General features: G+C 39.9%; 1 protein-coding gene across 2 annotated transcripts in view; it reads right to left on the reverse strand.

Moving 5' to 3' along the window:
• The window catches only part of UGGT2 (UDP-glucose glycoprotein glucosyltransferase 2), a 670166-nt gene that overhangs the window by 587886 nt on the left and 69372 nt on the right, over positions 1-12908 (reverse strand). For both annotated transcript variants that reach the window (XM_073614383.1, XM_073614382.1), the window contains exon 9: positions 10502-10601. In XM_073614383.1, the coding sequence (XP_073470484.1) occupies positions 10502-10601 (100 nt within the window). The remainder of the gene's footprint in view (positions 1-10501; positions 10602-12908) is intronic.

Here is a 12908-nt window from a genome sequence, read left to right on the forward strand (position 1 = left end):
GGGATAAAACTTTTTCGCAGAAGAGAGTTTAATAAGACTCGTGGCCACTCATTACAATTAGAAGAAAAGAGGTTTAACCTTAAACTACGTAGAGGGTTCTTTACTGTAAGAGCGCCAAGGATGTGGAATTCCCTTCCACAGGCGGTGGTCTCAGCGGGGAGCATTGATAGCTTCAAGAAACTATTAGATAATCACCTGAATGACCGCAATATACAGGGATATGTAATGTAATACTGACACATAATCACACACATAGGTTGGACTTGATGGACTTGTGTCTTTTTTCAACCTCACCTACTATGTAACTATGTAACTTACTGTGATATGGACTCCATATATCATTTTTGATGTTTTTTCACTTACCATTCGAAGTGGTGAATGTATATAAGTATTATTGCTTTGTTCAATAGTCACTGTTATATTTGCTTACGTGGCATACTCTGGTTCACACTGTGAAGTTTTTCTGAAGTTACTAATTTTTATATAATTTCTGTATTAATTTTGATATATTTATTCATCACATATATTTACGGAGCTTATAGCGCCACACTTTAAGTGTTCTTTTACTATCCCTATCAGATTGTTGCCCTGACCTTTGGCTAATCTCAGTCTGCTGCTCCCTCTCTATCCTCCAGTAGTCTACCGTGAGTGTGAGCTGGGAGACCCTGGGGGCCGTGACCTAGAGCCAGCCTGCAGCGAAATCCATCCCATCATCAGGGGCTTCTGGTGAACACCTGCTGGCTCTTAGATTCCACGCCCTGGGGAATTTCATGCTCTAGCTCCCAGTGTGATCTGTGTTGGTGCTCCAGAGGACCTGCTTTCCTGAGCCACCCAGAGCTCCATCCGCAGCAGTCAACAGTAGGGTCCACTATCTTAGCAGTGCACTCCTGATCCCAATGGTGTGCATCTGTCACCTGGCCCCAGGTGACCTGACAACTGCTAAGCAGTGGCATCGCGTGGGTTGTCAGGGCCCGGGGGAAAGTAAGGCAAGTAATTTGCGCCCCCTAACCCGTGGAATTTTAGCACTCAGAGCCCCTACCACTGGTACAGTATTAAACACTTTATGGTACTTTTTATGACTATTCATACATAAATATGTAGTCTTTGTAGACTATTTAATATACTATATATTTATTATTTAATGAATATAATAAGGGGAGAATATACTGTATATTATACCGGTAGTCCGGACCCAAGAATGGGGGCCCAGGGACTGTTATGCCTGTTCTGCTGTTGTGTACGTGATGTGGTCGTGAAAACGCAAAGGGTTCCTCCACTCATAGCCCAAGCCTCCGATTGGCTGCCCGCAGCCTTTTATTATTGGTTGAATCTGAGATATCTTTTTGACTACAGTAGTCAAAGGGCTATCTTCTCAGATTCAACCAATAATAAAAGGCTGTGGGCAGCCAATCAGAGGCTTAGGCTGTAAATAATAAGGAGCCCATATATACAGCAGAGCAGGCAGCCAATAATAACCCCAACGTAAGGGCTTTGCATATTGTTTAGTGCTAGACATACTACAGGATACAGTCAGACTGCAGACCTAATACAGGAGATGGTGAGCACACTGCAGAGATTCTACATGCGATGGTCAGAGACCACAGACATACTACAAGAGTTGGTCAGAGGCCGCAGACATACTACAGGAGTTGGTCAGAGGCCGCAGACATACTACAGGAGTTGGTCAGAGGCCGCAGACATACTACAGGAGTTGGTCAGAGGCCGCAGACATACTACAGGAGTTGGTCAGAGGCCGCAGAGATACTACAGGAGTTGGTCAGAGGCCGCAGACATACTACAGGAGTTGGTCAGAGGCCGCAGACATACTACAGGAGTTGGTCAGAGACCGCAGACATACTACAGGATTTGGTCAGAGACTGCAGACATACTATAGGAGAAGGGCAAAGACTGCAGACATAGTACGGGAGATGGGCAAAGACAGCAGACATAATAGGAGGAGACGGGCAGAGACTCTAGATATGCTACAGGAGACAGTCAGACTGCAGACATACTACAGGAGATGTCGAGAGACTGCACACTTGATACAAGAGATGGTCAGGAACTGCATTTATGCCTGAACCCAGTGTAACAGTGTATAGTATTCCAGGGCTGCTCCTATCTACTTAAACCAGCTCTGCAAGATCAAGCCAGCAAGCCTTATTTGAAAATACACCCAAGTGACAGAAGGCAGCAGCAGTTCCAATTTCCAAAATAAAAATGGTCTTACAGTCACCTGCTCAAGATTAGTGGAGGACAGTATACAGTTAGTAAGTCTGTGAAGCTGCTAGCCTGATCCAGCAGTAAATCCTCCAAAGGCAATCTCAAACAAATCTTGCAGCACACACAGAACTCTGGCTAAATAGCTGAATAGAAACAACTGAAGGTTGTCAGCAGCAATGTGTCACGCTGTCACTGGTCACATGGCATGCGGTTGACTGTTGCGTCTTCATGAAATATCAGTGTGTTCAGGCAGTGTGCAGCTTAGGTTAGACAGCTATAAAAAAAAAAAAAAGTGTAACAAGAGAGACAAGATCGAGGGGAGGCATCTACTGATCGGTTGTATATTGTCTAAACCTGCACACTGCCTGAAAACATAGGCTTCCTGAAGACATTGCAGCCGGTTACATGTGGCAGTGTGACATTGGTTCTGACGATCTTCAGTTACTTCTATTCAGCTATTTTGGCTAGAGAACTGTGTGCTGCATGATTTGTTTTGCTGTAGTTCTGATCATACCATCTTGTAGCTCCTGGGCTTCATGGTACTGTGTGTTTCTCGCTCCTGGTACCCCAACTCAGCCTCGTTCTAGCCTCCAGCATCTGTTTATAGTCAAATGCTAGAGGGTTACAGTGCTTGCTGACTGGCTGAGGTTGGATGGGAGGAGGAGCATGTCCTCCTTCAAACTCTGAAAAGCAGCAATATTGGCTACGGGCTCCCTGCTGCCCGAATGGTCAGTCCACCAATGCTTGGGATGACACAGGACAAATTTCTTTGCCCCTCTAAATGTTGTGCACCGGGCAACTGCACCAGCTGCCCCCCCTTCAGCTGCCAAGCACACCTAAGAAATGCTAAGATTCACATTTAACAGTAATTTCTCAAGAGATAGGTTGCGCTCATTTGCCACTGCAGTTAAAATGCAATGCTGCATATTCATTCACACAAATTTATATAAGAAAACCAAAGCGGCTTTTATAATTTAAAGGTGCATCTGAAATAAAGTAGAATGGAAGTTGAAGATCATCCTCTATTTTCACATGCAGAAATGCAAAGTAGGAATAAGTCAATCACTTATACAGTGGAACCTTGGATTACGATCATAATCCGTTCCAGGAGAATGCTTGTAATCCAAAGCACGTTTTCCCTATAGAAGTCAATGGAAATGAAGATAATTCGTTCCACATTGACTTCTATTGCATGCAATACCGCATGTGGCCAGAGGTGGGGGGGGGCGCTGGAGACTCGGAAATACTTGGAGACCGCTCGGATGTACTCGGAAACGGAGTGTTTCCGAGTATTCCCGATTGGCTCCAAACGGATTCGAGTGTCACCAGCGCCTCCGCGCCTCTAGCCAAATGCGGTACTGCTCACCGCAGAGGCCTGAATCCTGCTCATTTTGCGAGACAACACTCACAAACCAAGTCAGGATTTTTAAAAAATAATAGTTTGTTTTGCTAAACGCTCGTTAACCACATTACTCGCAATCCAAGGTTCCACTGTACTATAAAACCTTTTTTTATATTGGTTCTATTCAACCTATTTTTACATAGTGGAAAAATGAATATCCATTTTACAATTTACAACGAAATGTGAAAAGAATTCTACTACTGAAAAAATTATGGCATGTCTAAATCAAGTATTTGTAAACGGTTTTGTTAAAAGAGCTGTGAACAAGATTGTATTTTTTTCTAAAGCATAGTACAATCATTGGTATAAAGACAAGAAAAAAAATGTTATCTGCCAATCCACTATGCTCGCAACCCAGTGATAATGATACAGTATAAGCAAGTCTTCAGTTTGCAGTGCAGTAATGTCAATGAACCATGAATCTACTCTGCAGGCCAATAAATACATCTGTACACAATAGAAAAGAAGACAGCACTAAATACTATAAAAGCACTTCTCTAAAATATCTGTCAAACAGGAACAGAAGACAGAAGGAACAAAAGTTGAGGTCAAATGCAGTAAATTGAAAGAACCAAACTATGACAAAAGATTATACAGAGTGCATTTACATTTATTGGCCTACAAAAATATTTAAGCAGGAGGAATATGGGGTGGTGAGGATAGGAGGAGACAGATTATACAAGAAATGATTGTTTGCAAAAGCAGCGAGGACACAGGTCATAAAATTCTAAATTTTATATGAATGAAATGCCAGGGTCATTTTACTGACTCTATAAAGAATCTACAGCAAACAAACCAAGGCATTCTGAAAAAACATATCACACATAAAATGTACCTCATGTATAGATACTGGTTTAAGTAATTTATACCTGCAACCTTCAAAAAAATTAGAACTATAAGTTTTCTAGAATGTAGGATAATATTAAGCTGTAGAAATTGGTTTGTAGGTTCTTATGTATCTTGAGTATTTCTGCACAAATGACTCCTAAAATGTGATTTAAAATAGAGTCTTAATATTGTAAAATATAGTTAGAGGTACCATAAACTGCTAGCAAGAGTAAATATAAAAATGTCTTACGTTTATTGTGCAAACAAACAAAAAGACCATAAAATTGGATGCAACATAGTTTCACCTACATATATCAATGTCCCTGATAGCAAACCCTCGAAACTGTCTGCTATGTACAGTTCGGACCATATATATTTGGGCACAATTTTCAGGTATTTACCAAAACATGTTCAAGCTATAGTTATATAATGGGTGTGGGCTGAAAGTGCGCACACTCAGGTTTCATTTGAGGGTATGTACATCCAAATCGGAGGAAGGGTTTAGGAATTACAGCTCTAAGAGTAGCCAACCCCCCCTTTTCAAGGGGCCAAAAGTAATTGGACAATTGAATCAAAAGCTGTTTCATGGCCAGGTGTGATTCTAAGTGTGGTATTTGCATTTGGAATCTATTGATGTGAAACTACATCATGCGTTCAAAGGAGTTGTCCATGCAAGTGAAACAGGCCATTGTAAGGCTTCAAAAGCTAAACAAATCCATCAGAGAGTTAGCAGCAACATTAGGAGTGGCCAAATCAACAAATGGTAAAGAAAAACCCATTCACAACATCCAGACAAGTTAAGGATACTCTCCAGGAGGTAGGCGTATCATTGTCAAAGTCTACAATCAAGAGAAGACTTCACGAGAGCAAATACCCTCTATCTCTGTACCCTCTGTTCACCACAAGCTGCAAACCATTCATAAGCCTGAAGAATAGAAAAGCCAGATTAGACTTTGCCAAAAAACATCTAAAAAAAAGCCAGACCAGTTCTGGAAAAGCATTCTTTGGACGGATGAAATCTGTACCAGAATGACGGAAAGAAAAAAAAAAGTGTGGAGAAGGCTTGGAACAGCTCATGATCCAAAGTACACAACCTCACCTGTAAAACATAATGGAGGCAGTGTGATGGCATTGGCATGCATGGCTTCCAGTGGCACTGGGTCATTGGTGGTTTTGATGATGTGACAGAAGCAGCCAGATGAATTCTGCAGTGTTTAGAGATATACTGTCAGCCCAGACTTAGCAAATTTGATTGGAGGGCTCTTCACAGTACAGATAGACAATGATCCAAAAAACATACTGCAAAAGCAACACTGGAGCTCACTTGATCTCAACCCAATTAAACATGCATTTCACTTGCTGCAGGCAAAACTAAAGGCAGAAAGACCCACAAAGAACAACCGAAGACAGCTGCAGTTAGAGCCTGGTAAACAATCAGAAAAGTGGAAACCCAGTCTTTGGTAAGGTCCATGGGTTACAGACTTCAGACCGTCATTGCCAGTAAGGGATTCTCAACAAAATATTAAAAATGAACATTTATGATTATATTCATTTGTCCAATTACATTTGAGCCCCTGAAAATGGGGGGACTGTGTACAAAATGGTTGCAGATCCTAAAATTTGTACTTGATATTTATTGTTCAACCCCTTGAATTAAAAGCTGAAAGTCTGCACTTCAAATTCATTAGGATTGTTTAATTTTAATTTTATTCTGGTGGCATACAGAGCCAAAAGCATGAAAATGATGCCTGTGTCCAAATATATATGGACCTAACGGTATATACAGATCTCATTGATTATATCACATATAGGGTACATACTACTCGATTTGATACTATGAACTTCATCAGGAACAAAAAAGGTACTAAACACTTGTAACCATGCATGGCATGCGTGTGACTTATACCAAGCCAAGGCTGAAAACCTCCCGGTGGCATGGGGTTGCAGGATGGTCTGAGGACCATACAAGGGAGACAAAAAGTCTGCCAGAGTCTGCCATGAAGTGTTCCTGGATGACTAAAGCGGGTTATACAAGTATAGTTTTTTTTTTTTTTTTTTTAAACCAGCAGTCTGACCCCCTCCCCTCCTCTTTCAGAATACACAGATCAGCGCTGCAGCCATTTGTTGAAATTGCTGATTACATGCAGGTTTTCCAGCGATATCATTTGACCAAAGCCAGTCAGAACAGCTTCTGTTGAACAGAAAGGAGTACACATGTACTGAAAGTTAGCTGGTTCCTGCTAAACCGGCTGACTTCCAGTGTGTGTATACCCGGCTTAAAATCGCAAAAAAAGATTTGTGTTGTTAACCTTAAATCCACTGGCTAAATTGCATAATATCCTCCACTATTCTCAAACGGTAGCAGCCACTGAAAGCTAGATGCAGACTAGCTCACCAACATGCCGGGACCTATAGAACACTTTCCTACTTCCCTGCAGCTGTTATTACCAACCTAGGCAGATGGACACAGTGTTCAGTATCCTCTAGCACATCCCATTCAAAGAACAAGCTCTTGAAACTATGCTTGCCAGAGTCTCCAGCCTAGACATTATACTTTATATTGTTCCTCTTATCTTCCTACAAAGTTTCAGAGTTCTCTTACACTTACCTTAAAGCTGAACTCCAAGAATACAGTGCTTTGCCAAATGTGAAGGTACACTATGAGTTATGTCCAGTGAGGTGCATGACACCAACTGAGCTGACCTCTATTATTGACATTTCACAAGATTATAGAACTCCTGGAAGACAGCTATTGCTGTAGTTCCAGGAGCCCAACAATAGACCTTCTGCTCTCGGCATCTTCAACAGTAGAGTCGCTACAGGTGTTATGCTCGCCCCCTGCCCTACAACTGCCCAATCACAGAAGCCTTTGTATTATGGGAACTCATTCACAAAATATAAAAGGCTTCTGTGAATATGCAGCAAAGGGGAGGGGCAGGAATAGCTGTGCTGCGTGCTTCTCTACCCTTACAGCCCAGAGTGCATCCTTGGCAGAGCCATTAACTTGTAAGATGTAAATAACAGAGATAAGCCTAGGATGTGTCATGCACCTTGCGAGACATAACCCACAGTGTGCCATCACTTTTTAAAAGGAGCCAAACTCCTGGAATTTGGCTTTACAGTGGAACTTTAGGGAACAAAATGGCAATCAGATAGGATGTTTAATGAAGAAGAGACATATTTGGTCTCTTCTGCATTAAAAGTTCCTCACCTGCCTGTACACAGGAGTTGCATACATGCAATTCAGTATGCAATTTCTGCAATGCTGAGATTAATAAACTTCTATACATGCACAGGAATGACATCATCTTGGCCTGGTCAATGAAAATAACCAAACATCGGTACCCAGAAGCTGACCAGGCCGAAGAGGTTTTATTTTGGATAACGTAGGGAAGGATTAGAAACCTATCAACATTTCACTGCTGCTTTTATCTCCACTAGGCAGATTTGCCCTCTCTATTTGTCTACATTTCTAGCATATGCGTTTGTAAAATATAAACAGGTGTACACATGTACCAGTGTATAGCTTCTTGCATCCACACACACAAAAATAAATAAATAATATAGACACACACACACACTTAAAGTCCAATCAAATAAGTTGGGTCTAAGCAGGCAGAAATGACTGCAATAACACTGTTGCACAGTTTTGTATCTGAAAAAACATTAAATTGTTATACAAACTACAAGTGTCATCCAGATCCTCCAATGTACAACCCCTGACAAAAATGACGGAATCACCAGTCCCTGAGGATGTTCCTTCAGTTGTTTATTGTTGTAGAAAAAAAGCAGATCACAGACATGGCCAAAAACTAAAGGCATTTGAAATGGCAACTTTCTGGCTTTAAGAAACACTAAAAGAAATCAAGAGAAATAATTGTGGTGGCCAGTAACAGTTAGATTTATAGAACAAGCACAGGGAATAAATTATGGAATCACTCAACTCTGAGGAAAAATTATGGAATCATGAAAAACAAACAAAATAACACTCCAACACATCACTAGTACTTTGTTGCACCACCTCTGGCTTTTTTAACTGCTTGCAGTCTCTGAGGCATTGACTTAATGAGTGATAAACAGTACTCTTCATCAAACTGGCTCCAGCCTCCTCTGATTGTTGTTGCCAAATCATCTTTGCAGGTTGGAGCCTTGTCATGGACCATTTTCTTTAACTTCCACCACAGATTTTCAATTGGATTGAGATCCGGACAGTTTGCAGGCCATGACATTGACCTTATGTGTCTTCCTTCAAGGAATTTTTTCACAGTTTTTGCTCTATGGCAAGATGCATTATCATCTTGATAAATGATTTCATCATCCCCAAACATCCTTTCAATAGATGGGATAAGAAAAGTGTCCAAAATTTCAATGTAAACCTGTGCATTTATCGAAGATTTAATGACAGCCATCTCCCCAGTGCCTTTACCTGACATGCAGCTCCATATCATAATTGACTGTGGAAATTTGCATGTTTTCTTCAGACAGTCGTCTGCATAAATCTCATTGGAACGGCACCAAACAAAGGTTCCAGCATCATCACCTTGCCCAATGCAGATTCGAGATTCATCACTGAATAGGACTTTCATCCAATCATCCACAGTCCACGATTGCCTTTCCTTAGCCCATTGTATCCTTGTTTTTTTGCGTTTAGGTGTTAGGGATGGCTTTCTTTTAGCTTTTCTGTATGTAAATCCCATTTCCTTTAGGCGGTTTCTTACAGTTCGGTCACAGATGTTGACTCCAGTTTCCTCCCATTTGTTCCTCATATGTTTTGTTGTACATTTTCTGTTTTCAAGACATATTGCTTTAAGTTTTCTGTCTTGACGCTTTGATGTCTTCCTTGGTCTACTAGTATGCTTGCCTTTAACCACCTTCCCATGTTGTTTGTATTTGGTCCATGTTTTAGACACAGCCGACTGTGAACAACCAACATCTTGTGCAACACTGCGTGATGATTTACCCTCTTTAAGGAGTTTGATAATCCTCTCCTTTTTTTCAATTGACATCTCTGGTGTTGGAGCCATGCTTCGTGTCAGTCCACTTGTTGCAACAGCTCTCTAAGGTGTGATCACTCCTTTTTACCTACATACTAACAAGCAGATTTAATCTGATGCAGGTGTTAGTGTTTGTAATGAAAATTTACAGGGCGATTCCATAATTTTTTCCTCAGAATTGAGTGATTCCATAATTTATTACCTGTGCTCGTTCTATAAATCTAACTGTTACTGGCCACCACAATTATTTTTCTTGATTTCTTTTAGTGTTTCTTAAAGCCAGAAAGTTGCCATTTGAAATGCCTTTAGTTTTTGGCCATGTCTGTGATCTGCTTTTTTTCTACAACAATAAACAACTGAAGGAACATCCTCAGGGACTGGTGATTCCATCATTTTTGCCAGGGGTTGTAGGACTAGTGGACTGAGAAAATCAGGAACAACTAAGGTTTTAGGCTTAGTACTAAACGCAATTGAGAGCTAGCATTTCTATTAAACACTCACCAGTACTTACGATACTACTAAAATGAGTGCCATTTTCAAAATAAACTCGACCCTTAAATTGATAATAAAACTAATTATATGGTTGCTGCAGTATGTGGGTATGTGGGAACAACAAATGCTAATTGTAGCTGCTGCTCAATCTTGTACCGTGCATACAAGGATATTTTAGACATTACTGTATAAAACTCTTTTAAAGGAATGGATTTTTTAGAGATGTCTTGTTTGAATGTCCTGCTTCAGATCACCCTCACAGAATTTCAACGGAACCAAATCCAGTACTTTGACTTATCTTTTCTAACATGGAATTTATTATTTTATTAAGAAATTTAAAGAGATATTTTGAAGCACAGAATCAAGTGACAAGAAGCTGAGTCACACCATGCAGCACAATTAGAATGGTTCAGCTATATTGGTACAAGGTGATTTAATTAAGTAGACTATCAGACTATTATAGTTACAACACTTACTGCACAACATTAGCAGGTCATTGAATGATTTCTGTTGCCTCATGTGGTTCTTTAACACAGCAGCAAGTTCCGATTTAATTTTTTCTTACCTTGCTTTGATAGGGAAGTTCTGGCACATATCACGCAAAACTTTTAAAGCTTCATAAGGAGGAGTGGAGGAAATTTTGGAGGCAGCTTGAAAACTCAAATCTGAAAAAAAAAAAAAACACACATTGGCACTAAGAAAAATGTGCAACTAAACAGACTTGAGAAAAATTAACAAAAATGGTAGTGTTCTTTGCATCAATTAAACAGATTGCTCATAGCAGCTACTGCAGAGCACATTTCACATGATTTCTGACACATCCTTGCAATTAACTAGAGACAACAATGTATTACATATTAAATTCCAACAAGCACACTTTTATACTAAATCTTCTAAATGGGAACATACTGTCCACAGTAGGAGAAGCTTATTTCTTAAAAAAAAAAAAAAAGGCCTTTGATGTCTGTTTTAAGGAGCAGAAAATTTATTTGATGTCATACGGACTTTACCTGCAGCTTTCTGACAGCTTGTGAAATTAGGCGAGCATAGATATATGTTCATTATGAGAACTTGGAGCTAAGCAATCATAGAGTATTACAGACTTACAGTTTTCCACAGATGTATTATGAATTTAGGATTGCCAACAAGCTCGTTTGAGATCTCCTGACAAACATTCATATCCGTAACTGCAAAGTGAACATCACTGGTATAATTGCTGCAATATGATTTTTAAAAAAATGGCATTTAATTGCATCTAGCTGTTAGCTAAGAATTTATTTTCATAGTTTCCACATTATATTTGACTGCAAAAGTATGTAGCAGTTAAAACAATTTTACTGGATTAACATACACATTCTTTATGCATTAAAGCAAAGCATAATTACTAGTAGCACACTGTGCATCTAAACGGCATTTGGCCCAGGAACAAGCACACAAAATCAGACAGGGAGCCAAGCTTAGTAGAGGTCTGCTGTCTATACGTGGCCTTCAAAATGGCCAAGCGTCTTTGATACTTTACAGTAGAGTTGTTTTGTCCAACTCCTCATACAGTTCATAATATAATAATCATACTCGCTCTAGGCTAACACGCAACAATTGTCATAATGTGGAAGCATACTAACAGCAGCTGTCAAAAGATCACACCCATGCCCCTTCCTATGCATCCAATTCACACACAACCTCCAGGACTGCTGACACGAATGACCATGTCACTGCGAAACGTGGAACCTACCCACTGGCTACAGGTTAAAAAATAGGAAGAATGTAACACAATAATTATTTTGGTTGGGGAACCTATACTTTATCAGTTATCTAGCTTTTGAGTTTTAGAGTGTAATGGGTTAAGAAATGTTTGACATCTTTTCAAAGACAAAATGGCTTTTTTTGGTATATTAGCCCATTATACCTCATATACAATTGCTAATGTCTGTAAAGCATTGGATTAGTTTAAGGAGCAAATATGCTGTAAACAAGAAGTCAAAAGGTAATCATATCTTTACACCAACATCTGGGGCTGTACTTCAGCTGACACAAATCAATGCCAGATTTACAATACAGAACAAGAAAGATTCATATGCCAGCAAAAAAGTTCAAGCTAAAAAAAACAAAGAACAAAAACAAACACACATTTTCCACTGGCAAGTTTATCTTCATATGGGGGAAGGGAAAGGGATCACCGCTCCAGGTGGAAATGTGGATATAGAACTCTCCTCGTAACTGGAACACCAGGTGTCAGCTAAGCATATAGCAACATGAGGGAAAAAGGAAATTCTGGACAGCCGCACTCTGGAATATAGCCTTTGTTAGTAAAAAGTCCAACAGATACAAGCCACAGCAACAAACAAGCTAACGCGTTTCACACTTAACAGTGCTTAGTCATAGCTGCCGCAGCAGCTATGACTAAGCACTGTTAAGTGTGAAACGCGTCAGCTCGTTTGTCCCATTTTTTGCTGTGGCTTGTACCTGTTGGACTTTAGATCTGTCATATGGCATTTAACAAAACTGCAATTAAACACTATAATACTGCAAGTGCTCTGTTATGTATTTTGGTTAGTGTGCATCTCCATGCAAAAATCTTTTTCGGAGTGGAGAAAGGTTAGATTCGGTCAAGTTTTTATGGCTGTTGGTGTCCCAGTTGGGAAAACACTAAAATTTTAGAGTTGTCCACTGAACAAAAGGTTCCAGAAACAAATGTTTTAGAGAGGAAATCCCCTAAGTTTCTGTTTTATCTTTGGGACAGGCAATGAATGGAAGCTTCTCCAATGGTACACAGACAGCGGAAATTTTTTTTAAAAAAAGTCTTAACTCTTACCTAGTTTATCAAAACTAAAAAAGGTTGGTCACAAACCCTGGCAGCTAAAATCAAAATAAATGAAAAAGTTAACATTACTAAAAGCTGAACGTCAAAATGCTAAAAAATTCCAAAGATAATAGGCAGTTGAACCTATTATGTCTATATTTCCTGACTACTT

Source organism: Aquarana catesbeiana, linkage group LG02, assembly GCF_042186555.1.
Source record: "Aquarana catesbeiana isolate 2022-GZ linkage group LG02, ASM4218655v1, whole genome shotgun sequence".
NCBI lineage: Eukaryota > Metazoa > Chordata > Amphibia > Anura > Ranidae > Aquarana > Aquarana catesbeiana.